The sequence below is a fragment of the Sander lucioperca genome, chromosome 21 (genome assembly GCF_008315115.2).
Source record: "Sander lucioperca isolate FBNREF2018 chromosome 21, SLUC_FBN_1.2, whole genome shotgun sequence".
In the NCBI taxonomy this organism is placed as follows: domain Eukaryota; kingdom Metazoa; phylum Chordata; class Actinopteri; order Perciformes; family Percidae; genus Sander; species Sander lucioperca.
In genome coordinates, this window is record NC_050193.1 from 9,468,625 (window position 1) to 9,496,310 (window position 27,686).

At 43.9% G+C, this 27,686-nt stretch overlaps 1 protein-coding gene across 2 annotated transcripts; it reads right to left on the bottom strand.

The window, feature by feature from the left end:
- Positions 1-27,452, bottom strand: glis2b (GLIS family zinc finger 2b). Of its 2 annotated transcripts, none has more exons than XM_031312363.2 (7): positions 26,472-27,452; positions 4,471-4,672; positions 4,167-4,303; positions 2,481-2,636; positions 2,240-2,373; positions 2,024-2,142; positions 1-1,904 (listed from the first exon to the last, which is right to left on the bottom strand). In XM_031312363.2, the coding sequence occupies exons 2-7, from the start codon at positions 4,646-4,648 to the stop codon at positions 1,165-1,167; spliced, it is 1,464 nt and encodes a 487-aa protein (XP_031168223.1). In that variant the 5' UTR covers positions 4,649-4,672; positions 26,472-27,452; the 3' UTR covers positions 1-1,164. The 2 variants fall into 2 exon arrangements, with proteins under 2 accessions (XP_031168223.1, XP_035852769.1); XM_035996876.1 differs by lacking the exon at positions 26,472-27,452 and adding an exon at positions 4,786-4,793.
- Between the last annotated feature and the right edge of the window lie 234 nt (positions 27,453-27,686).

A 27,686-nucleotide genomic window follows, 5' to 3' on the forward strand; every position in this document is an offset into this window, starting at 1 on the left:
ACAGCTGGTTTTGGGTCGGGTCACTTTTAAAAAAACAAGACACTAGTGTTTATCACCACAGTGGCCCTTTCATACACAAACTGGCCTTGTTGATTCAATTACGGGAAAGCAGCTGGAAAATCCAGAAGTAAAAACAGTGAGAGTTCTGTAAATGGAAAGCAGGATGTTGTATATTGTGTCCTACCAGAGGGGGGAGCCAGACACACTGGTGCCTTAAATTTCACTTGAGTAAAAGAGGAAGTGATGATTGGTCATTGTCAGGTGATGCAACACCATTTGTCTGTGTTAAGTCCTCAGTTTGCTCTGTGCCTTAAAAGCCCCTAGTCTGCACGCCTGGCACACATTCTGGTGGACTAGGCTGGTCCATGTTGGTCCTCCCCAAATTAGGGACAGATTGTCAAAAGTGCTCTCTCCCAGTTTATGTTACACTGGGGGAGCTGAGAGGTTAGCAGCAGTTTTGAGGTTTCAATACTATAACCAGTTGACACTATTAAGTGCTGTGTTTAATTGAACTGTCTCAGAGCTGCTTGCTTTGGTTTGGCAAGCCTGTCTGAATCCTATTAATCACAGCAGCCTGTAAAAAACAGGTCATAACTTTAAAATCAACTGTGAATTGTCCTAATACGTGCACGTTTGCCTAACTGTGAGTGCGTCATTCAGTTTCATGGTGTATCTATCTCACTGCTAAGCTGGAGGCACACTGTCAATGAAGTGCAGTCATATAAATACTTATAAATGAATCAGGACGTTTGTACACAGATCACTAAGACTGTCACATTCAGGAAACAGGAATGAATAAAGTATAAAATAAAAAATTAAGAGAGTAGCCCATTGTCAGGCCTTGTGATAGAAATGCAGAGCCATACATGTTCCTAAACAGAGTTCTTGGGCCCCAAGTTTAGTTTCCCATCAATACAAGAGGCTTGCGTTGTATACTTATTTCTTGTGAGGTGTAGTGTATCTATTGTTTTGTTGATTGAGGGTTTAAAGAGTTTTTCTATATAGTTTCCTCCTCTTTCAACCTCTTTCTGAAATGCATTGCTTGGATTTGATTGTGCGAGCCAATCCCTATCACCTTTGACCGCCCGTACCCTCATTATGGCGTTCACCCTCCCATCCCAACCCCCTGAGCTCTTCTGGAATGTGTGTGTATGTGTGTGTGTATCAGTTGACCACAGCTGGTTTGAGCACCACGGTGCCTGAGGGGATGACCACCCAGGACAGGGGATCATGGGATCCCGTGGAGAGGTTCAGGACCCTCCCAGTCACCTCGTTCTCGGCCTCCTCCCCCCGGCCCTTCTTGGCCTGTTGGCTGTGGGCCCTGCGCTCAGACGAGGCCCCCAGCACAGGCATCATTGGGAGGCCCAGGGCTGAGGAGGGGAATGCCTGGGAGAGCAGATGGGACTTGGCCAGGCCCAGCGGTGAGCCATTGAAGGACAGGATGGGTGTACCTCCCAGGCTACCTGGAGGTGAGCCGGAGCAACCGAGTGTGCTAAGGTCCAGGGGCCGAGGACTGAGGGGGGACACAGGTAGGGCACCACCCAGACCCTGCAGAGCATGGCCTCCCATGAGAGCAGCCGCTGCCCCTGGGATAATAATGTGGGCTGCACTCACGTAGGACAGCGCAGAATCCTTCCCCCCTTCGCCAGAAAGCACTCCACTTTGACTCCCTCTCAGCAGGGAGCCCACCCCACCTGGAGAGCCCTGCTCCTGAGCCACAAAGTGGCCGTGGGCCTTGATGTGCTTGCGGAGAGAGCTGGGGTCTGTGTAGCGCTTCAGGCAGCCCACCATCTTGCAGTAGTAGGGTTTGTCCACATAGTGTGTGCGTGTGTGCTTAAAACGGTCGCTCGAGTTGGAGTAGCGCTTGTTACAACCCTCGTAAGGACAAATGTAGGGCTTTTCACCTGCAGTAAAGAGAAATTATCCAGATGTTGAGAATTCATTCACCAAATCTTACAATTTGACTTTACAAAAAGCATATTGATTTTAGCTTTGACATACTGTGTATGGCTCTTCCACTGACCTGTGTGTGACCGGTTGTGTATCTTGAGGTTCTCCAGGCGTGAGAAGCTCTTGTTGCAGGTGGGACAGCGATGGGGCTTCTCGTTAGTGTGAGTGCGGATATGGATGAGCATCTTGTACCTGCAGCCACACAAAAAATAAGTTCCTCTTGAATTCTCCCCTGAAATGTACACTTTAAACTACTCTCTAAATTACCCAAATTGTATGATTTTCTTACCGAGCATTAAAACCCCTCCCTTTGCGAGCACAGCCCTCCCAATGGCAGCAGTACCCAGAATCCTTCTCAGGCTTCACATGGAAGTCGTTGACATGGTCCACCAGGTCTTGTAGGGAGTCAAAGAGCAGATGGCACTAGGGGAGTGAAAAATATTCAGCATTTCAAATGAATTGTGATGATAAAGCTATTATGAGCTGATCCTAGTTTGGCTACAACAGGATCATACAATGGGTTGTCTTACCTTCTTCCAATGGCAGGCCAGTTGTTCATCCGCTGAGAGGTCAGGAGAGGCTCTCTTGTCGCTCATCTGGCCAATGAACATGGAGGATGGCAGGTGAAGTCCCGCCCCAGCTCCGATTGGCATGAAAAACTGAAAAGCCTGTGAGATGTGAGAATTCTGTTAAACAGAAGAAAAGAAAAAAAAATGCAACAAGGTTATCAATCCACTGCACACATAAGAAAGAAGCATGTAAGTGTAGCTTTAGTTAATGTGTAATGTGATGTGCTTCAAGAAAATACAGCTGGCCTGAGAAAAATAGTATAAAATATATAAACCAAGAAAATAAAATGGTGGGTGCATTATAAGGCCAAAACTGCCTGTGTAACCGGTGGTATGAGCTCCGATGCTGTGATAGCACTGTCTACATGGCATAGTAATAAAAGAATAGACCATCAACTTGATGGCACAAACAGGCACTGATGGCCTCACTGAGAAAATTGACAAAGACTAAAGAATTTCTTGGTCAGTGGAGTAAAGAACTGCCGATCTTCATCTCTTTTTTCAAAAATCCACTCCACTTTTTCTCTTGTAGTCACCCACTGCATGCTACTAATCCCTCCTAACATCCTTGAGCTCGGCATGAAATAATTGCTGGGGCTAAACACACACACACACACACACACACACACACACAAACACAGAAAACACAGAGGAAATAAATATAAGGGACACATAAATCTGAGATTAGAGAAGCACAGAGAGAATTAGGGTACAAATGGATCACAATCCTATGTTTGTTATCTTCAGCTTTGTCCGAAATATATATGTGCCAATTTTCATGAAATGAGACAAATTCACAAATTCCCTGCACTGAGCTCTGCCCCTGCATGCAAAACTATGTGAGCTGATTTGCGAGACGCTGTAGGGAAGAGAACATGTGAGTATGAGTGTGTGCAGCTGTATTTTTATAAGAAGCTCTTTTTGTGTGTGTATATGTGTGTGTGTGTGTGTGTGTGTGTGTGTGTGTGTGTGTGTGTGTGTGTGTGTGTGTCGTATGAGAGAAAGTGGGGTGGGGGGGGGGGGCAGAAAGCGTCCTATCTGTGTCCACTGGGGATAAGTAAAGTGTAGATTGTGTGTAACGGCGTGCAATTCAATTGAGAGGGAATTGAATTAGGCGGCATGAGGTATGCATGGCTGTACCTTGTCTTAAATTTGATTACACATGTACACACACACACACACACACACACACACACACACATGCATACACACAGGCACATACCAGTGGGGTCACTGAGTGCAAGTTGTGCAGACAGAGGCACTTGTTGGGGGCACAAGAGATGTTTGATAAGAGCTACCCCCTCTCTCTCACAAGCACATACAAGCCTACCAACCCTTGCATAGCCTGATACCCTTATCGAGAGTATGACACAACCCGATGTTGTTCCTGACTTGCTGACCCCAGCAGGCTGAGTCACTAGCCGCTGTAGACAGGAAAGTGTTGGCCACTCACTACTGCATTGAAAGCCAGTGTTTATTCTTTCAACAACTCAGAGGAACGAAGAGAGGGGAAACAATAGAGATAGTGGAGTGCAAAATCAAATAAATAAATAAAGTGGGACACCTGTACTGGCATGTAGGTGTGTATGTGTGTGTGTGTGTGTGTGTGTGTGTGTGTGTGTGTGTGTGTGTTTAAGTCATACCCACCCCTGAAGGGATGTAGTTGCCGTTGGTCATTTCTGGAGAGCTGGGGGTGTGGCGGGAGGAGGGAGACATGCTCAGGTCCACTGCAGGGGGGGTGGGGGTGGGGGTGTCTATCCGATCATGAGGGACCACCTGCACACCTGAGAAAACATACACACACCTGTTAAGATGACCTAAACAATGTGCTTCATGCAACATGTTATCATTGTAACTGTGAGTACGTTAGCCTGCTCGGACCACCACTGTGCCTAAAGACAGCCTAACAGAGCTGCTATCATGGCTAAAGACTTGTTTTGTTGTTACCTACCTGTGTGCGGAGATGCTGGTGAGGCGGGCTCTATGACTGCGGTGCCATCATCTGCCATGCGGAGCTGGCGGGTTCGCTTGGGGTGCAGCGGAGAGAGGGGGGGAGAGCGCGCCCCTCTGTCCCGTCCATTAGCCCGCCGAGGGAGCTTCAGGTCCAGGGGCTCGTCCAGGGACAGCATGACCACAACCCGCCGACCTCCCACCTGCACAAACAGGCAGAGTTAGGCCGAGTGAGGCCAATGAAGGATAGCTTGGTTTTCATATAACCACACATACAATTGCTGCATTCCGATGTGAGACAGTGACAGACTCTCACACAGGCAATATTTCCCACGTGAGTGTTGTTGAAAGTATCTCACATTCCACAATCACACAGGGTAAGAAATACTCTCCAACAATGGTAAACTGACCACAATCGTAAACTGAAACACTGAGCAAGCCAAAGAAAAACAAACACACACACACACACACACACACACATAGAGATCTGAGTGAGCCCCTCCTCTTCTTCCATGCTGACCTTTACTCACACACTCTTCCTGAGGAATTTCTACAATCCAATCCAGATGGTCACCCTCACCGCCAGCCCTGCTTAACCCCACCCCTCGGCCAGTCACTGGCCCTTGCACCCTGTCACATCACCCCCCCTCCGGCCCCCATAGTGTGCAACTTCAGACCCCATGGACCTTTGAGATCCACCGGCAACCCCCCGGGCCTTCAAGTCCAGCTGCACCTACTCCATCCACTTCCTCCCTCCTCTAAACACACTGACCTCTGGACCCAGCCTGAGGGTTTATCTAGCTGTTATTTTGAGTTCTAGTTGTAGTCGTCCTCTGCCACCAGACTGACCCAGCATCACTGTGTTGTACCATGCAAAGAATTTAGCAAATACCTACACAACCAAATAACCTAGATGAACCCCATTAGTCAAATTAATTGAGTTTAAATCATATTTGGGGCATCAACAACAATCATAAAAGGTTAATAATATTCAGCAAAACCTCCAGAAGAAATCATATAAGTATAGACATTTACACAAGCCAGATCCTTTTAACTTAAATGTCAACAAATGCGGAGTCTATTCCTCTTCATCCAGCATGGTGCTAGTACAGTACTGCTGGTTTAAAGCCAAACTCTCAATTCAGTGTGTTAGGGTTCACTGCTCCTTGTCATCAGGCTCACACACACACACACACACACACACACACACACAAACACACTCACATAAACACATGCACATGCACACACACACACACACACACACACACACACACACACACACTAAAATCTCCTCAAAGCATTTTCCATCTACACATGCACATACAGTAGCAGGGAGAAGTAATTAATCACACTGTAATTTCAAAAAATTCACCCTCTTCTTCCTCCCTCTCCCTCACACACACATGCCGACACACACTCACAGAAGCCGCGGTTGTTAGTGAATGGTGGGCTTTGAGAGCGACTGGCCAGGGGCCACATGAGAAGCCCTTGTGTCTGGGAGGCATGGAGCAGAGAGGTTACCAGGTTCACCAGCCCAACCAGGGATGGCCACCAGCTCACGCACACACACTCGTACACGCAGCCAGAGGGGGTGTAAAGACTCAATCAGCCATAGGTAAGAGGATGATGATACACAACCACGTACTGATTCAAACAGAAGAACATACTGTTTGAACATGCACACAGAGCAGCATTATGGCATTATCAGTGAGATCTTTCTGTGTTGATGCTCACGTGCACATAGAGAAACATATTAGGAAAAAATGCCTTGGATGGATTTTATCTGATTATAGACCATACTTGCAAGCACATGACCCACCGGTCCATCTTGATCTTGACTTCAGGTTTCAAAATTACATTGGTATTGCTCTAAGAAGGGATCTCAGTATAGAGAGGAGGATTGATTAGAGCAAACAATAACTCTTTCATACTCTTATGCCGCTTTCTCACTGCATGGTACGGCTCGACTCGACTCGCTCTTTTTTGGTTTTCCATTAGCAAAAGTTGTGGATGTACCTGATACCTTTTTTAGTACCATCTTGGTCAAGGTTCCAAGCGAGCTGAGCCGATACTAGAAGGAAAAGTTAAAACACTGCAGACCACTGATTGGTCAGATATAACCGTCCCTAGCGCAACACAGGCACAACCCAATAGCCAAGCTACCGTTAATAGCTACTGCAATTTTCATTTATTCACTCAACCCAGATTATTTATTTTTTTAATGGCAGCCCGTAAAACTATGCTGTACACTATGCCGTAGAATTGACAAAGTGCAAATGATCCTCTGTTTGGTTGCCGATGAAAGGATTTAGCTAACGTCGCGTTGAAGATAATGTCACAGCAGTTTGATGCGTTATCGCTATGCCAATCAGCTAAAAATCCCGTCCGAGGGGTACTATCTGCAGTGGAAAGGGAAAAAATAACTGGTACCAAAAAAGTTAGTCCAGTAGAGCAGTCGTACCTACAAAAAAGAAAAAATGTGAACATATCCTTTATAATTTTGACATGAAACAGCTAGGCCCACTTGAGTTTACACGGGCTCATGGGGGTATGTGTCCTTTCTTTACAATGTCTCCATCATCCTCGATCCATTATACCCTGACACATAATACATGGATTGTTTCCAGCAGTTAAACCCAGGACAATTGTGTAACGATAAAAAAGTATTACTGGCAGTTGTTCTAATGATCATTTTAACCATATAGTTATGTTATGTGGGCAAACACTGCCATTAGCTGTGAAAATAAACATCTTTAGATCTGTCAGAGTGGATATGATCCTCATGTAGAACGAGCTGCAGTTATTACCACATCTCTGTTTCTCTCTCTCTGAATTGGGTGGGTATGACTAATTTACTGTAACTTCTACCACACAGCCTGCCAAGACTTTTGGCTTTATTGTTTAGCTAAAGTAGCCGAAAATTGCCTGTCATCCACTTTAATCAAGTGAAAGCCCTTACCCCGAGGCACAGACCAAGAATCATCTTAACCTTTCTATAAATCCTACTCCGAGTCCTATCAACTGTGGAGACAAACAGAAAACTGGCCTCCCATCAGTGCTATAATCCACACTATTAAACCGGATGAGAAACAGATATGAAACTTTTGGATCCATATAACTCTGGAATATAAATCACTTTGGCACCTCAAATCATGTGATACTACAGCTCTCACTGTGAGACTAGCAGAGAGACACTACAGGGGTCTCCACACACAAAAGCTCTTCTCAGGCAGCGGCTCCACGTACAAACCATTACTAAACCGCCGTAATGGACTGTGTAGCCAATTTATTAAAAATGTGTAATTTCCCTTATATAATAAAGAGCATTGTTGGTACCATTCAGCTTGTTGTAAAAGGAGAAATAGCAGATTAAATTAGCAGTATGCTGCAATAGAGCATTCATTTTAGTAAGTAATTTATTAGTGTTTCAAATATTTGTTCCTTTTAATTCCAAGTAAGTATGTATGTTATTGAAAAGTATTTCAGTTATTTCCAAGGTTACGTTATCTTTCTAACTGACCTGTTCACTTCAACAAAAATAAAAAGGTAAATCAATTTATCCACTAGTCCACAATCCCCTTAATTTTCAAGCAAAATGTGCAGATTTCCAAACTTTCTTTGTCTATTTTTGGACATTTTATAGGCCAAACAATTAATGGATTAATCTAGAAAATAATCCCTGGATTAAATGATGAAGAATGTAATCGTTAATTGCGGCCATACAGCATATTAACACTTCTTCTAATACATTTTACAAGAAAAATAACATTGACCATTAGTACAATTATTTCATTTTATAGAGGGTGTTGAGCATGAATTAAAAGGAAAAATGTACATTTTAAGATTTAGTTCATCACTACATGTACCAACGTTTTTAAATTGGGCAATTTAAGCTAGAGAGGGTTAAATAATATTCAACTTAAAGCCACTAGAACAATTTGAAATTTAGTTCATGGATGGATGTGTTAAGGTCAAAAACAGATTGGCTTTGAAATTAGTTTGGGCTATCCATAAATGTTAACTAATGAAGTGGAACTGTAATCTGTTGCCATTAAAAATGGGTAGTCAACCTTTTTACCCATTAATGGGTAAATATGAAAGATTGCATTTACTAAAGAATATTCTGAATATATATATATTAGGGATGCACCGAATCCAGATTTTAGGGGTTTGGCCGAATACCGAATCCACTGGTTAAGATTCTGCCGAATCCGAAACCGAATATCGAATCCTACTCCCATCCTCAGTCCATTAACACAGTAAACACATTAATGAAGTAAACAACGTCTGGTTAACACAAGTTTTTAGCTGTGACTGTCCTTCCTTTGCCGTACCTGAAGTTGCTGCATTTTGGCTGCTGTCTGTAGATTCCTTCATGCACAACTCGAATTCTTTCGGATGTTTCATACACAAATGTTTTCACAGCGGCGATGTTGTGTATTGTTTAGGGTCCTTGCCACCACGAGACAAATCGGCATTGCAAACTGAACATGTAGCTCGACTTGAATCGCATTCTTTTGACTGAAAGTACTGCCAAACTACACTTTTTTCTGCTCATGAGTTCCATTTTCACTTTCTCACAGCCTACTGCATTGAGCGGTCCACGTACGTCAACACCTTCCCGTAATCAACGGCGGCGTCATTACGTCAACCAGCGTAGCGCGCGTAGTGCAAGCGTAGGGTTCGGTTCGGTGGAAAAAAATTCTAAGGTTTGGCAGAAACCGAACCCTGTCAAAAAGCCCAATATTCGGCCGAATCCGAAACCTGGATTTGGTGCATCCCTAACATATATACTGTATATATATATATATATATATGTGTGTGTTATTTATGGCCATTTATATTTCTCCCGTAATGTTTGTATTCATTTAGAGTAACTTCATTTTCTCAGAAAGGGATGTAAATAATGTTGATTTGTATACACGGTATCTATAGTGATTTATTAGTCACAACTGGAAACAGCCTCAGACACACCACCAGGATAAAGGCAATGTAGCTAAAAACGTCGGTGAACAAAGCATGGTGAAAAAGAGTTGCATGTTTTAATTTTGATGGACTTGCATATAAGCTCACACTGGTCTGCACTCTCTGTGTGTGCGTTGCAAAGAAACAGACATGACAAACAAGCTCTCTTGAACTTCAGAGTAACGCAACAGGTCATAAGATATCTACAATACCCGCTGCACACAAGGCAGTCCATACCGCGCTAATGTGCTCCCAGTGGAGTCAGGCCAGTGAAGCTTCTGGTGAATCAGTCCCCAAAGCTGGATTTCACCTCAGCCCACCCTCGTGAATATTTCTTGGTGGAGAAATTGTAGAGACTGGCTGGGAAGTGACTCACAGCGTGTGGATCTTGGACTGAAGTTACGGGATCTCGACTACATCCTCCAAATAGCCACGGTCACTGAGAGGGGGTTTGTGGGAAATGTGAGACAAAGAGAAAGGGCGACAGAGAGAAAGAACGATACAGTGAAGGAAGGAGTATGGTGTTGGCTTAATATGCAAGTGTGTGTGTGAGTGTGTGTGTGTGTGTGTGTGTAAAGCTCAGTGGCGGATGGCTGTGAAGTTTGTGGAAGGGGTGTTGGCTGGCCCCCATGCAGACTTCCTTGCTCAGCCGTGGGGTCGACAGTCTCTCTGAAAGGCGGCATTGTCCCTTCTCTGGGCCCTCTCTCTCTCTCTCTCTAGCAGAGTAAACAAGCAGAGAGAGAGAGAGAGGAGAGGAGGGATGACCGAAGGGGCCACAGCGAGGATATACGAGGGTGAGGATGAAGGGAGGAGGAAGTGGTGGAGGAAAAGGAGTCCTGAAAGAGAGGTTTGTGTGTGTCCTCATAAGCAACCCCCGTCACCTATTCCCCTGTATAATCCTTTTCCACCCGAGTCCCACATCCACCCACTGCAAACCACCCTTTGATGCGGTGTGTGTGCGTTCGGAGGTGAACATGGGTCGAGGTTGGAGGGTGTGGGAGTTGGCCGATGGGTGAGGTAGCACAGGGGGGGGCATCAGGTCAAAGGAGGGCTATGTGTTTCAACACCTCCATACTCCGAGGCTGGGCTCACACTGATCAGAGCTGACCTTTCACCCTGCTCTGACCGATTGATCTTTAGCCTGATCTGATATGAGGAGGATCGTGTATCGGCTCAGTCTGCTCCATCTAATGGTGCAAAAACGAGAGCCAACACAAAGCATCAGAGAGTATGAAAGCTGTGCAGTATAAGATGATTATGTTACAGGGTATGAAATCGTATTGTGTAATATTTTATTTGCTGAGGGTTTCAGAGAGTGAGAGAATCTGAGAGACTGTGTGTGTGTGTGTGTGTGTGTGCATGTTTTGTGTGGCCCCCTCTGAGGTCGGCTGTAACTTAATCTGCCTCCTGCTGTGACCCTGGGAGGTGGTCTGCAGGAGGTAAGCCATCTCTCCCCGGGGCGCTTTGCTCTCTCTTTTTCATTTTCACACACAAAAACACAGAACGCAGAGAGAGAGAGAGAAAGTACATGGTAGGAATGTCTAACAACATATGGTATTGATGTGAAGGTTGGTTTAACATGCTTTTTAAAAACACTAAACAATCATGCTGCGGTAAAACTTTACTTGCAGGAAGAAGCAATTCCTGCATATCTTGATATGCTTTTTTTTTGTTTTGTTTTTAAGATTATTTTTTTTGCATTTTAGGCCTTTATTTGTGACAGGACAGCTTTGACATGAAAGGGGAGAGAGAGGAGGAATGACATGCAGCAAAGGGCCACAGGTCGGAATCGAACCCGCGGCTACTGCGTCGAGGACTGAGCCTCTCTATATGGGCGCCCGCTCTACCAGGTGAGTTACCCAGGCGCCAAATATCCTTTTTTAAGGCTGTGGATATCTTGAAATTAGTGATTGATACCTGATACCCAGTCATCACTAAATGAATACAATTTAGTTAGTTAATAAACTCAGATAGCAGCAAAAATACCAAAAAGAAATCTCAATACTATTGCACGGTTTACCATTTTATTTCCTTATACTGACATGTCTGAGGAAACAAGCCTTCACCGCAGCACCATAAGAGAGAGTTATAGAGACTTAGACACTACTTACTTATAAAGAGTAAGTATTCATCCACATGTTTATGGGGAGGTACTAACTAACAACTCTCAGGCCAACATAGTGCACAATTGATAAACCTTTGTTTGTGCTGTCAATAGGCCATCACGTGTTACCTGGCATGCCCTTGTGACCAGTGGTGTAGTGGAGGGTACCCTTTTCCTGGCGGTTTACAGTAAACCCACCTATCAGCCAAAAAGCCATTGGAATATATAGGAGAGAATACTCAACAAGAATCAAGAATTTGCAGTAAAGTTTGTTTATTTTAACTTATATTTAACTGTTAAATGTCCTGCTCAATGTATAGGTTGGCCATTATTCTTTAATAGCCATATTTAAAGGGTCCATATAAAAAATATTAATTTTTTTTAAGATCAATTTTTTATTGGTTTTACATTTTTAAACATACAGAACAGACAAACACAATTGAACAAGAACAACAACCCTCTCCCACCCCCCCACCCTCTGCGGTCTCGAGGAAAACAAAAACAAACAAATAAACAAAAACAAAAACAGAAATCACACCTTGCCTAGTCGCTCTCCTCTGATTCTTGTGGTGCTGAGGTCATTAGGACTGATACTTGTGCTGCTGCGTTTTTCCATAGGTCTATAGTCGATGATTTGGCTTTGTTAATCCTTGCTGTAGAGAGCTCAAGCATAATTATGTCCAGAAAATACGCCAACCACTGTTTTATACAAAGCGAGTGGGGGGGGGGGAGCCAGCGCTGAGCTATCATTTTCTTGGTCGCGATTGATTTTCTTCTGTCTCCCAAGCAGGTTTAATTTAGAGTCATCATTAAGTAACAAAACAATCGGGTCAGTAGGAATTCGACATCCTATCACATCAGATATTATTGATGTTGTTTTATTCCAAAACTCATGCACCTGTTCACACTCCCAGACCATGTGCAGGAAAGTTCAATAAAAAAAAGTTTGTTCAATAAAAAATATTTATGTAATATGTTTATGTTAAAAAATAGAGTTACTCAAATATCAATATGTGTAACAAAAATAAACTCAATTCAAGTACTTTCAAAAGTTTTCTATGATATTCTAGGATTAATATACTGTAACTATAGTTATAGTAGATATTGTGGACTTGTAGCCCGATCAATCATTAGCTCTTCTCAATTTCAGGGCTGGAACTTGATTCAAAGGATATAGGTGACCAAATTAATACAATCGATCCCCCAAAGCAATACCTGCTATCATTTTAAAACTCTAGCTGTACTCTAACATTGTAGTGACCACATTTCATGAACTGAAGGTAAACAACTCTGTTTCTTAAATATGTTTACATTAGGTTTTGTAATTCTGGGGTTTAGCAGTGATGTGTAAAGACCTGCAGTTGCAGCATTAGTCATGTCTAGACCTGCTGCTTTTTTCCATCCACCAGGTGGGGAGGAAAGGGTCAAAGGTGACAGATTGAGGCGTGGGTGTGGTGGGAACTCTGACCCCTGACATTTGGGTTTTACATCTGTAACTGGGGCCAAGGAGGAATAAACAACTTGGCACGTAAGTGATCATAGCGTTTGTACACTTCAAAGTAAAGCAATTCCTATTTACAATTTTTCTTTAGATTTACATATCAAAGTCAGGCAAGATTAGTCAGACAAGGTTCTACACATTATCACGAACAATGAAAAAGACAAGGTGAGACAGGTTAATATCCAGATATGATGCAGTATGTTTGTTACTGATTTGAAGACACAAGAAAACAGGCCCAAAAGTGGTCCCTCCTCTGCTCCCACTTCTGTCATTGCTGACGTTTCTTGAGGTAATAGCCGCAAGTGACCCCACCTCCGCTGACACATACACATTCGAGCCTCAGCCCCCGCATACGCCCTCCACCCTTCCACCCCTGATGGATCACTCAACACACAAACACACAGAGCTGAGAAATTCTTTTTTTTCTTGCATCTGTCCTCCTCAGCCAGCCGCCTCCTCAGACAGGAAACCTCATTTTCCACTCCTCCTCCTCCTCTGGGCCTCTCATTCCCTCTTTCTTTTTCTTTTTATCCCTCTATTCTCTGCTTTTGTTTTTCCCTTACGTGCTCTGCTTCCTCTTTCAGTTTGTTTTTCTCTTCCACTTCTCATTCTTCTCTCACCTACTGTAATCCCTACCTGGCCTAAATTGTGCATTAATTGCCAGATTATTTCCTCTACTCACATAATTTCTACAAGATACATGTAAAAAAAGATAAATTCAAGTTTCACTTAGTGAGTTTTCTCTTACTGTCAATGTAAACCTCTCCCCCTTCTTCTTACCCCTGTTGCAAAAAAAGCACACAGGATGGTACACAGGATTATGTAATAGCAGCAAGCGTGGAGCCACTGGGGAAGGGGAGGAAAAAGACAAGTTGTTGGAGCACTGGAGTCACAACAGCTGCAATACAGAGACAGAGTGACATGTGTGTTCACATGCTTTAACCCACGGAGAAATAAGCACAACTTTGCCATTTGATCTTTTAGGGTTTTTAAAAAGAGAATAAGAATATATAAAAACAGTGTGAGCATGCAAAAGCAAGTGATAAGCAAAGGAGGAGAGGAAGGGAAAACTCTGAGACGACACATGAGACAGGGGAGAAAGGAGCGAGTTAGGGAAGGAGGAAAGAAATAAGGGAGGAATAGATGGATTGAAGGAGGGAGAGAGTGCAACAGGAAGCTTCTCAGTGAGCTACCGATGGCCTCCAGCCAGAGCGTTCAGACACTGAAGAATTCCAGGCAGAGGGAAGGCAGGGAGGGAAGGTGCCAGGAGGGAGGGAGGAGGGCGGGTCACACTTGCAGTTTGTTGTCAAAGGGGACTGTTTCATGAGTAAGGAGGAGCACACACTTAAAGCAATATCTGTCTGTGGTTGAACATTAACATTTCTGTTAGGATGCAAACTTTGGTATGAATAGTCTGACATCAGCTTTCCATGATTTGCAAACTTTTGGTTATGAATTATGAAGTCTATATCCTTGACGTTCCACTTCCTGGATTGCTCCGTTGCCGCCGGAAAATCCGCCAGATTTCACTCATTTAGGCTGGATATCCGTTGCCTTGGGCTTCCTTTGTGTTGGCATTTTAAACTCCGGTCGATTTATGAGGACTATGGTTAACATTTTCTCAGATCTCTGCAGGGTAAATCCTGACAGCTAGCTAGACTATCTGTCCAATCTGAGTTTTCTGTTTCATGACTAAAACAACTTTTAAACATACACGTTCCACCAAAACAAGTTCCTTCCGAGCCTCTTTTGCAGCGGCACCGCGGCTTTTCTCCGGTTTAAAGAAATGCCAATAAACCAGAGCACGTTTTCCTCCCATCCCCGAATGCTGTGTGGAGTAGCCAGACTCCTCTAGCGTGCTTTGGAGGAGGGTCTGGCAAAGCGAGACTATGAATTATGGGACAGGTAAATTGGAATTGGTTTGTACATCTTTACTCAATTAGGATTTTCAAAAACTCTAAATACTAAGTTAGAAAAATAAACAAGTTGCAGAAGACAGCATGGTTCAATATCAGAATAAAGAATTGCGATGTCATGCAGCTAGATCTGAAACAACTAGTGGATTCATTGATTAGTTAATCCACACAAAAAACTGACTATATTCATAATCAATTAATAGTTTAAGTTATGTATCAAGCAAAAATGCCTTACATGTAATGGTTCTAGCTTCTCTTTAGCTTTTGGACTGTTGGACAAAACAAGACATTTAAGTTGTCACCTTAGGCTCTGGGGAATTGTAACGGACATTTTTGACAATTTTCTGACATTTCATAGACCACAAATCGATTAATTGAGACAACAATTGTCTGATGAGTTAATAATGAAAATAATCAGTAGGTGCAGCCCTACTGCAACATATAGGGAATGTATTATGTAGTAACGTTATTGACCTACATGCATACTGGCAAATAAAAACATAAGTTTTAAACCCTACCTTTATGCAAAACACTATAAAGAATACACTACTGGTCAGAGATTAGATATTAATGGCAGAGCAGAGTGATATAAACATTAGAGGGAGATTGTGAGTGGTACATCATTTGTATTTGAGAGAAAACACTACCACCAGACTTTCTATCTTAATAGCATCCAGACAGACCTGACAACAGAACAGCAATTCTACTTAGTCTGCCATATAGCATATAGTGAGATTAGGCCATGAATGATCAATAAACACCCATCTGACTGAGATTTCACATTGTGTCATTAAGCCTTATGACCTGCTCAATCCGGGATTATCACACGACACAGTGACCTGACTCGAGTCTTGGTGGGGTGAGGATGGACTGAATTTCAAGGGGAAGCATGCATTATCAGATGAATATAATGATACTTGCATTTGCGAATAAGAATTTGACTTTGGACATGCAAAACTCTTGAGATTTGTTTTTCATCCTGTAATTTTTTTTGAAGGGGACAGTGCGCAAATATCATTAGAAAATCTTTTCTGCAATAAAAGCAAGCAACCCAACTAATTTTGACAGAACAAATGAAAAGAAAAGAGGCAGGTATAGGGGGAGAGAGAAGCTGCACATTGGCATGAGGCTTGGAAACTTCCCCCAAGCCACAGTCAATTTATTAGACTCCCTAGTAGCTGCTGTATGACAGGAACAGTATGTGATTGAGGGGCCACGTGTAGCAACATATGTTTTGAGTCCCTGGTTGGTTTTTTACCCACCTACTCCCATTTAAAATCAGATACATATGTTTTTCATCAACTGAAACTGTTTTTTTTTAAAGATTATTTTCTTGGGCTTTTCCGCCTTTAATGAATAGGACAGCTAGGTGAGAAAGAGAGGGAAGAAATGCAGGAAATCATCACAGGTCAGATTCGAACCCTGGACCTCTGTGGCGAGGCCTAAACCTCTATGTTTATGTGTGCCTGCTCTACCCACTGAGCCAACCCGGCCACAACTGAAACTGTTTTAATCTATACTGTAGCATCAGGATAGCAATCAGTGCTAAACAGCTAACCCTCTAGGGGACCATGACTCAGAGTGTTCAAGCAGTAAACCTTACCAACACTTGCGCTTAAAGTGCCCATATTATGAAAAAATCACTTTTTCTGGGATTTGGGGTGTTATGTTGTGTCTCTGGTGCTTCCACACACATACAAACTTTGAAAAAAATCCATCCATGCTGTTTAGAGTGAGATACAGTTTCTGAATGTGTCCTGCCTTCAGTCTCTGGGTGAGCTGTTCAAAATCGGCACGGCTTGTGACGTCACAAGCCGAAACGAGCAGGCTAACCGCAACCATTAGCTCGTAGCGTTAGCATGCTAACGCTAATGCTAACGCTAGCATACTAACGCTAGCATGCTACCTCGTTCTCAGTAGCAAAGCACTGCTACAACACACACAAGTTCACCATAATCTACAAAAGAACTACTTACATGTGCGCCCTCATTTTGAAGTCTCCCAGCTAATCCTGCCTTGTAACTGACCGAAGTTGTAGAAACAGCCTTTCTTTTACTGTCTATGGAGCTAGCTAGCTGACATGATCTACATCTGAGCTACTGGGAATGTGCAGTGCAATCAAAGATAGTACAGAAGAAGAAGAAGAAGAAAAGAGGTCTCACTCTGTAGCTAAAACAGAGACCAGCTGAAAAGAGGATCTGCAGCAGTGAGAGAGAGCACTGCAGTACAACAAAAATATGGTGTTTTTTGAAAATTAAAACTATTCTGGTACAACCTTAAAATACAATTATGAACCTGAAAATGAGCATAATATGGCTGCTTTAAGGCACTTCGCATGATGGTACTGTATAGCTTTGAAGAGCGGTGAGTAATCTTACAATAACGTGGGACATTTCACAAGATAGTGGATAAAAAGGGCAGCGGGGAACCAATGAACGCAGCAGGAGGCCTCCCACTATCCGTGAGAGGAGAAGAGGAGAAGAGAAGAAGAGGAGAGAAGTATGTGTTTGTCTTTGCACTCAGGAGATTTGATCGACATCCCCACCTTGGATTACTTTGACCTCCCATTAACTCTGCTGGGCGTCTCTACCTCCTGCAGTCCACTGAATGCATTTTCTCCAGCTCCTCACTCCTCTCTCATCTTTGCTCTGCCATTCCATATAAACAAAAACTTGCATGATCTCCCTCAGCGCTTTTCCCTCTCGACTTCCTCCTCACTTCCTCAGGCTATATCCCCATCGTCTGTCATCGCTCTCTCCTCTTCCTCTCCTTCATCAACCCCTCTCATGTCTCTTTCTCTCTCTCTACTGTTCTCTCCCCCCATTTTCAGTCCATTCCTGTGGCCTCTCCCCACAGGCAGTGATGCAATCCTCCAACTCCTGAGCGCAATCACAGGGTCTGGAGTTGGCTCGCCAGCCAAAGCAGGGGCGTCACTACAACACGCTCAGTAGGAAAGCAACAGGAGAGGTGGTGTGGTTGGGGGGGTGAAAAAAAAGAAAGAAATGAAGCCAATGACAGAGGGAGGAAAAACAGTCTGAGGCTGTTAGAGTTGGTGGTGGGTGACAGAGGAAAAAGTACAGTGATAAAAGTTAACAGCTCTCTTTTACAGTTTGTGCATTTTCACAACTAAACTTGGGGTAAACATGTTTTTGTTTTATGTGCATGTGGTGAGGGGGTTATTTTGACTCTTGTTTTCTGGAAAATGAATGGATTTGATTCTGCAGGATCAAGCAGCACAACATCCCAGCTCGTTGCCCTCTCATCAGCCCACTAACCAGCTGTGTCCATTTTGCTAGGTTTGTTAGATAGGGTCTGTGTTTCGGAAGTGATGGTTCTTTGCTACTCCCACACTAAATCCTGTCAATCCAGCTGACTCACACCAACATTAGCATAATTCTAACAGTTAGACTGGCAGTATGAAATTCAAGTAATGTTTGTGGAGGTGTAACATTGTCAGAGGTGGCATTTTAACAGGTCTATACTTTTCCCAAACAAAAACTTCCTTTTCTCCATATTTCCTTGATGGGGCAGTGTACATGACATGTGTTACCACTGTGGGTATACTGTATAATGGATATGCTAAGCCCTGTAGAGATGCATGCATGCAAAGAGTGATCTTATCAAACACAGTGCACTTAGATGGAAGGGAAGGATATAGCATTTAAATGCTGAAACTTGCTAAGCTTATGTGCAGATGTGCATGTATACATTTACAAGTACATACAAGTTCTGAAGTCCTTACACTGGCTTCATGTGCACCAAATAATAGATTTCAAAATACTCCTGCTAGTTTATAAATCAAACGGTTTAGGACCAATTTACCTTTCGAATCTGCTACTAAACTTTGAGCCGCAGAGATCTTTAAGATCATCAGGGACAGGTCTGCTTGCCATCCCCAGAGTTGGATCAAAAAAGGGAGAAGCTGCGTTCAGTTTCTATGGTCCACATAACTGGAACAAACTTCCGGTAAACTGTAGGTCGGCACCTAATCTCAGCTCTTTTAAATCAAGGCTGAAGACTTTTCTTTTTAACACTGCCTTTTGTTAATTCATTGCACTCCATTGTGAATTTACTCTTGTATTTAATCTACTTTTAATTGTTTTTAATTTTGTATTTATTGTTTTTATTTTTGTATTAACTGCTTTCATTTTGTTATCAAATTGTATTAATTTTTGACTGTGTTTTAATGTTTTATGTAAAGCACTTTGAATTACATTGCTGCTGAACTGTGCTATACAAATAGAATTGCCTTGCCTTGCCTTGCACATGCCACACACACACATGTACCCCTGGTTTGCCAGCTTAGAGGCAGACCTCCCCTAAAGGCAGCAGAAATGAGCACAAGGTCAGGTTAGGAATGCAAAGCGCTGGCACCTGCCTAAATCTTTAAAATACCAGGCTCCCTCAGCACATACACAAACAAAAGGACACACCCTAAATCTCAGGGCAGGGTTTTTAAGCCTCTCAAGAAATGGCTTCAGCCAAAAACAAGGCACACAGATATGCACCCCAAAACTATATCACTGAATAACCCGCACAACTTCAAGCTTCCATTCAAAGCATAACTGAATATACAAAGCAGCTGCGGTTGAACTCAACAGGAGATGTCTGTTATATTCCCTCACTGGTGAAAACCCAGCACCAGTTCTAAGCCATTGGGTAGGAGGGATTGGGAGGAAGTCCAGAAATCTCTCTTTCTTTCTCTCCCCCTCTCTCCCACACAGTTAACAGCAAGCTGAGGGCAGATTAATAGGGGTGACATGCATATGGAAACTGTGGTACGATAAGCAGCAAACCCAGGGTATATTTCAGCACCAGTTGCTGGGCCAATGTGGTCTATCCTTCCAATGACAAGTTTAAGGATCAGGGAAAGAGGTATGGAAACATTAAGTATATGCACACATAAACACACTAACTGCACAGCCCCTTATGTACAGCCATACAGATTATGCACACACACACACACACACACACACACACACACACACACACACATACACACACACACACACACACACACACACACACACACTAGAGCACAGCATGCTGGCTGTGTTGTGGAGTTCAGACCAGTTCAGAGTGCTGTGGTACAGCTTTGGGAGGGGTGTGCCTGTCTTACAGTCATTTCCTGGACGGGAATGTTATGGCACCACACGCATGCGAAACAAACCCCTTTCGTCTTTACACAGTGACCCCAGCCACTTTAATTTGCTTGCAACTCAATGAGCCAACGGTAAGCAGTGAACTCCCTGGGAAGCAAGTCTTCTTATTCAATAGCCAAAGTAATATGATCCCAACAACAGCTTTATGCAACACGGCCTCCGGGAGGCTGGGGGCAACACGTGGGGTGGGGTGGTGGTTGCTCTCTTTATCGCTCTGTGGTGTTGCTGAGGCCTGTCAGTCTACGATGTTGTAACTTTTGTACTTCTTTGCCCCAGAATTTCTGGCCACTCCCTGTCCCTGGAGAGGGATTGGTGACACCTGTGCACCAGCCATGTTGAACAGAGGAGAGCCAGATGTGTTTTGGACAGGGAGTGTTATGTACAGAGAGAAGGGGGAGGGCACGGGCTAAGCTTCTAAAACCAAAGTATATTGAATGGGGAAGAAAACAGGAAGAGGGAGAAATACAAAACAGCAGAGAGCAATTAGCAGACAAAGTGATGTGATGTGTGTTTGTGCGTGTGTGCGTTGAGGGCAAACACAATCTGCAGGGCGATCAAGGAGCTCCTGCTTCTTTAAATTTGGGTGTGCCCCCCATACTGTCTGCTATACCTTCATTTCAGCCCTTCTACCTCCCTCGCCATGATCTCACATACTGTATATATATAATGTACACACAAAGCCAGTGTTGTCTTTTCCTTGTGAGGAAGTGCCAAGTTAAGTTAAGTCTCCCTTCTCACATTAGTGGCCTGTTTTCTCTTTGTAACCCTCCTACCCATGTCCTCTTCCACCATGGCTGGCATTAAGACAAGGTCAATATGACAGTCTTTTCTCTCCTCTCTTTTCTCCCTCCCTCTCCTTTTCTTTCTGTATTTCTGTGTTCTAGCTCAACTAAGTGACAGGCTCCACCCTACAGCTTTTATAGTTTGCAGCTCCATCCAAGGGAGAGGAACAGAAAAGGAGAGCAGAGAGACAGATGCAAAGGGACAGATGGAGGGCGAGTGAGATGGCGACAGACAGAGTTGAGCATAATGCTGTAAAATGGAGTAGCACCAAACTCTTGATTTAAATGTGTTGGCATGTGTGCGATCTGTTGGAAACAAGCTTCAGAAATATCTGGAGCTGTTTCCTCTTTTGATTTGGCGAAACACTCTGAACAGCAAAGGCTGATAAATGTGTGGACAAACGCAATCGTACAGTATATCGGCAGCGTTGGAAAGAATGAGCCTAAGAGAGGATCTTAATTAGTGTTGAAGGTCAAGGCTTTATCTGTGCTCTTACACACTTCTTCTGTCCTGAATCAATACTGACATTTAGAATCAATTAAGAAATAGCCAAGCTCACCATGAGTGACAGCGTCATTTATTGAGAGCTGAGCAAACAATCAGCAAGTGCATTTAAAAGCAATCGGACGCAGTAAAAGAGAGAGACGAGCTGTGTTAAGTTAGTGATCGTTATTCAAGATGGCCACCGGAAGTCAATTATTAAAACTTGTGCAACCAAATAAAAGCAGTGACGCTATTTGATAAGAAGGTATCTGAGGTCAGAATAAGTCTTTATTTCACAAAATGTAACCCTAAACTTAAAACATTTCCATAAGGCTCCCCTCATAAGAAAAACAGCCACGGTACATATGAATTAAATAAGTGCTGGCAACTTCTCCACAACACCACAGAGAAGGTAAACACTTACAGGCCAAACTTTTTTTTTCTCCCTCTCCCTCTCTCTCATTTACTGCATGTATAAGATGGAGAAGGTCTTATGTAATGTAAGCGTCACTTATGAAGCTGGGGGCTCATGGAAAGTGGGAGACAAAAATGCGAAGGGACGAAGGAAAAGAGGGAGCAGAGTAAAAAAGGAGGAGATGGAGTCCCAGGGAGTCGGGGATGGAGGGAAGGAGGGGGTGAGGGGGGCAAAGTCTGGAAGCTAGCTGACAGGATTGGATATGCCCAGACAGGGAGCCGGGCCCAGGCCCAGACTTGAGAGCCTTATTTGAGCCTCAGAAATGCCTCAACCGTCTCTCCCTCATCTCCTTTAAAAACACCATCTCTCCCTTCTCAGTAAGTTATTCCTCAACCGTACTTACAGGCAGAGCCCCTTTTGTCCGACTTCTCCCTTTCTTTTCTCTTCAAACAAGCAAACACATACATACCTTGGTCATACTGAACTGCTGTAGTGCTATTGAGGGTATACTGGAGAATCCAGGGTGTTGGCCAAGCACGTAAATAATAATACAAACCAGCTGTGTCTCCACTTAAACTGCATTGCTGTGAGCATATTACTGTACAACTCACAGCTCCTTGAACTGAGCTCCTAGATATCTAAAACTCCAACTATATCCAAGTTTACTATTACCTATAAGTTAAATATTAAAGTATGTTGGTGGAAAACCAAAATGGAATTTATAAAAACAGGCTTTGCTCTAGTCTATTCCCTTCACCCTTTCTCTGACAGCTCCTTTACATTGCTGTTATTCTTTCAAGTCTTGGCGTTACTCCTGTATTATTTCTTTAACTTTTCCTCATCAAGTGTGCCCTGCCCCAGACATAGTCTGCATATTGTCTGAAGAGCTCTGCGAGTTGAAATTCTCTCACGATAGAAACACTGAGCAGGGAGCGCAGAAGGAGCATTAAAGAGAATGAGAAGAGGTAGGGTGGGGTAGCTGGAGTAAGGCACTGAGTTGTCTGTGTTTATTTTGGAAATGCAGGGCTGCAGACTTGTAACAGAGGAACTGACCCCTAAACTTCCCCGTGGCAGATCCTCACAGAAAGAGCAAGAGTGCTGTGCTCGTTTGGGATGTCCCACACAGGTGATTTTATAAGGAGTAAACCATACATTCCCAGAGGGGGCATTTTAACCCACCCTGGGGACCCAGGAATGGTCTGCTCCAGGAGGAAACAGTGAGGCCGTGAGGTGATTAGTGGTTACAGTTTAACTGAAGAAAAATGCACGCTCCGCGAGCCCAGCCAGCCACGGAGCAAAGCGGTATGCACTGGTCTCCTTAAGTTTGCAAGTTACTGTGAGTCAAGCTCTGTATCCGCTCGGTCTATTCTTAATGTATGGTATCCTGGAGTCTGGCTGTCATCCCACATAGACAAATCACACTGCAGCACTCCAAAGTATGAGTGTGTCACTTTCAATTCTGCACATATGGCAATGATTAGTGATAAAGTATTTTGTGGGGAAAAAAGCACAGAGCTGTAATGATATAAAAGAGTCATTCGCTGTCATTATCAAGTTTACCTTTAGGTCAGCCATTGAATCAGCTCTGTTTCTATTTAGATTTTAATGAGTGATATTGATGACTTCAGCCTTTTGGCTCATATGAAATCCACTGCTTTACCATACAGCCAATATTAGCTGCAAAATAACCAATAATTTCCCAAACATTATTATTATTATTATATATGGAGATAAAGTTAGTAATAATCTTAGTAAAAGTAGGTGGATTGTGAACCAGAATGATAGTAATATGTTGATATTGTGGCAGAAGAATGTACACTGAAAAACATATCATTCATGTTGACATGAACATTGCGACACATACAAGTTATTATAATTTTCTATGGTATGTTAAAAGACTTTATCCAAATCTGACCATGGATACCATATCATACACCACATCCTCTCTCTAGCTCATTTCACTGAAGGGACACATTGCTTCATCTGTCTACATCATGCATCTCCTCTGACATTTTCAGCCCAATCAAAGGTCAAGAGCTGGGATGTGCAACTCCATTCAACATGACATAACTCAATGTTAGTCATATTTCATATGTTGAGCACCATAATGGATGAATCAGAAATTGTTTGATTAGAAATCGGATTGTAGAGCAGTGTAACCACAGAAAGGACATATCTGTCATGGGGATCTAAAATAAAGTGTCTCTAAGCCCTGTGAAGATAAATGCAAGTGTGTGTCAGGTGCCTTGTTTTCACTGCATGCTGCCTCATTCACTGACCACTATAATCCTCCCTCCCCTGCTGCTGAGTTGCCATTCAGCTTGACAGTAATCCTCAGTAGCTATGAAACCCCACTGTGATATCAATTCAAACACTCACACTGGCTCTCTCACTGTAGTTTGTACCACTTACATTCCACCTAATTACTGGTAGCAGTCCTCGTCCTCCTCAGAATTTTTTTTCCTCCATTGGAAAACATTATTTAAGTCGCCTTACAAAAGGCCGACAACACTGTGAAAAACAAAACCTACCTTGGATTTCAGATGAGAGTTTATTTGTGATACCATACTCGCAATGTAAGAATCAACTGAACGTGCTTCTTTTTACATCAGATGCGGTATACTTTTATTAGCCTGGTTTAAGTACAAGTGCACTGTGGGTTCCCACCATCCCTCTATCACATGCCTTGTGGTTGTTCCCTGATGCAGGAATATGCCATTAGGGTCCACCTTTTCCACCATAAAGCAGCTGCCTTACCCTCACACGGTTTGGGACCTCAAGGGTATGATGTCACACAGTTGTGGTGTAGGGCAAAATCTTAAGGCACGGGAAAATTGGGGAGGTAACTACTGTACACTCGTGATTTGATTTTAGAGACTGGCAAGGTGGAAAGCCTTTATATCTTCTTGTGTTACTAATTGCAGCAGATGAAGCAAGTTGGTGACGAACTCTGACCAAAGCTCTGTGCAAGCTGTTGCACCCAGCAGCTGTCCACGTATCTACAGTACATCTGGCCAAGCATGCAATCAGGATAAGAAAATGTACAGCAAAAAAGGCTGCCTACACAAACATCCTGAGAGTGTGGAATGCCACTACAGGGATGCACAGCTGGACCCCAGCGGACATCTGGCTTTATGGTGGCAGTGACTAAGTGCTGTGTAAGAGAGGTATCGCTTGAACAACCAGTGTGCTGGTGGTGATAGATGCCTCTCCGTCTGGACCCAGTCTTTCTGTCAGATGAATGTTATGGTTGACCTGCAGCTGAACTGATCATCAGCTGATTGGATAAACAATGCAGCGAGCAGGCTGTGGATGTGAGGAGCACCTGTGCTCACAGTTCAGAGAGGGGTTATGGATTAAATAGCAGGGGCCTGGAAGAGGGAGGGAGGAGAGGGATTCAAAGTCCTCGCTCTGCACAAAGCCTGCGCGGCCTCTTCCGCTGCTCCTCTTCCCCACATACTTTGAGGGAGGTCCAGTGGGCCCATAGCCTGACCTCCTCCAGTCTCATATAATATCTGTCTGACAGTTCCTCTTATGCACCCACCCACACATGATATTGTTCATACAGTCCCTCACAGTCACCTTGGAAATATACAGCCATCCTACTCTGATCCAAAATGCAACTGCAGCCCCCTGAGTGTGCCTCGATCTGCATTGTGGCCTAATGCTTTTTAATGATCAGGCCTTATTCCACTCCAACATGGGGCTTGTTAGGTCTGCCTTGGCAGGGCTTGGCTCTTTCCCCTGGTGTCTTCTAGAACAATGGGCCAATGGGAGGCAGCCAATGGGGAGAAGGTCCATCCCAAACCCAGTCCCAGTGTGCACACAATTAGGCTTAGGGACAGTGGAATTGCTTAATTGGAGGAAAATAGCTCTTTATCTAGGCCTCTCTGCCTGTGCTCATGCTTGCCCTCTGCACTACATGCTTGGCTTCAACTAACATTACCTAGTGTGTGAACCACACTGAAAAGAGATTAGCATAAATAACTCATGGTAGGCTACAGTCATGTAGAAATGTATTTGCTGTTGAGACCAGGAACTTAATGACATGAATTAATAGCATAACATTTTGTCTTTCACGAGGAAAATACAAAGTAAATCTGAGAATTAACATGATTTTTTTCATGGGTCTTTACCTCATGTGGTGGTCACAGTTTTATTTACCAATACATTACTGTTTTAAGTGAATGTCAGCAGTCTGTAGACGTTGAACTCTTTATCAGATGTTGTGACAGAACATCACAGAGCTCAGGACAAGCCTGCATCTTGCACAACAGCTGGCTGAGCTGTGATGTACGCCCCTATATAGGGCAGGATTTGTGATACTGCTCTAAAAATGTCTCAGGGTTGATGAGGGGGATGCTAGTTTAAAATAGAGGATGCAGACAGGCGGAAAAAGGTCGCTCCCATGTTGAAATACTGACACAGTGCGTAAATGGCACAAACGCCGGTAAAGGCACGTTCGCCACTACCGTCCTTTAATATGACAGTGTGTAGTCCAGGCTGCAGGATATGGGCGCACCGCTGGAGAGTCTCTGAAAATAGGTCACTACCCTGTTTGAACTCGTGCATTTTTTTAAACTGTAGCACCGCACTCAGACCAAAGTGGAAACACATGACAACAGACCCAACATACAGGACTGACATGCACGAAAGGGTCGCTCCTGGCTTACCTTAAAGGGAAAATGCCGTGGATATGGGCGAGATATCTCCGACTTGGCCCCCCTCTTCCCGGTCCAAACTTCGCACGCAAAGTCCTATGGCTCAAGCGGCGTCGGTGTCAAATGACTCCTCGTCAATTTGTCGCTTCTTTTTCAATAAACACGAAATATAGAGCTGATACGTCTTGAAAAAAATGTCTAGGTGTCTGGAGAGGCGGTCCGTTCCAAGACCATTGTCGGGATCTTTGTAAGCATGAGAAAAATCAAACATAAGCTCAAACGCAGCGTATGTGACAGCTGGTTGTTTAAATAAAGACTAATCTATGGAATGACAGCCTTGTCTGTTGCCGTGGGATGATATATTCTGCATGTTATCATGCCACTGGAAACCCGTCAAAAAGTGTAAACACCCAAATCCGTAACCTTAACTGTTCCCGCTGTGGGGAAAAAAATGAAGACCACTGGCTGTGTTGTGCATCAAAAACGCATAGATGATTTCTTCCTAAATTCAAAGCGCGTCGCTTAATGGCAACGCTGGTCAAGTGGGGGTTTCCTTTGGGTGGTCGAGGTTCTCCTGACGGGGTGGGACTGGAGGGGCAGTTCAGACCAGAGGGATGGCACGGAGTGGTGGGTAGGGTGGATAGGGCGGGTTGGCGGAGAGGTGTGGGGTAGAGGGGGAGGATCGTCTCCTTCTTCCTCGGTGCTTTTCCAGATGCCGGGGTGAAGCTGTTTGCTTTGTTTTCTCGCAGTTATCCTCGTGTCTCTTCTGCTTTTCAATTCTTTTTATTCTCTGAGGTACTCGAGGAGACGCTGAGTGTTGGTGGTAGTCTCCCCCAAGACCGTCTGAAGCGCACAGAGAGCCGCCCGGAGCCCAGCCAGCCCGTCAGGACCAGCCCAGAGTCTGCCAGCTCAGCGCATGCTTACTGCTCCGCCCATCCACCATGGGCAGTCCCCGGCTCCTCTCCAAACTCTCCCTCTCTCTCTGTCCTCATGGCCATCTCTCCGCCTCATCTCCCCCACATCAACAGGCCTTCATGAAGGGTAACACCCCTCTATTTCACTGTCTGTTGTTTTCTTCTCCAGAGTTTAGTAGACATCTGTGAAAACAGTGAAAACGGTGTTACATAATTGATACATTCTGACTCACAGACAGCCAGTTACAGTATACGTTATATTATAGCTGTGGCCTATTACGCTCACGTTTTCAGTGTACAAGTTTAGAGTTTT

Bases quoted from the DNA above. Each gene is read 5' to 3' on its own strand.
- glis2b (XM_031312363.2), bottom strand. From the start codon at position 4,648: ATGCTGTCCCTGGACGAGCCCCTGGACCTGAAGCTCCCTCGGCGGGCT. The intron at 4,304-4,470 runs GTAGGTAACAAC...ATGTTTTCTCAG, and splicing joins ACCAGCATCTCCGCACACAG to GTGTGCAGGTGGTCCCTCAT. The intron at 2,637-4,166 runs GTGGGTATGACT...TCTGTTTAACAG, and splicing joins GCAACTACATCCCTTCAGGG to AATTCTCACATCTCACAGGC.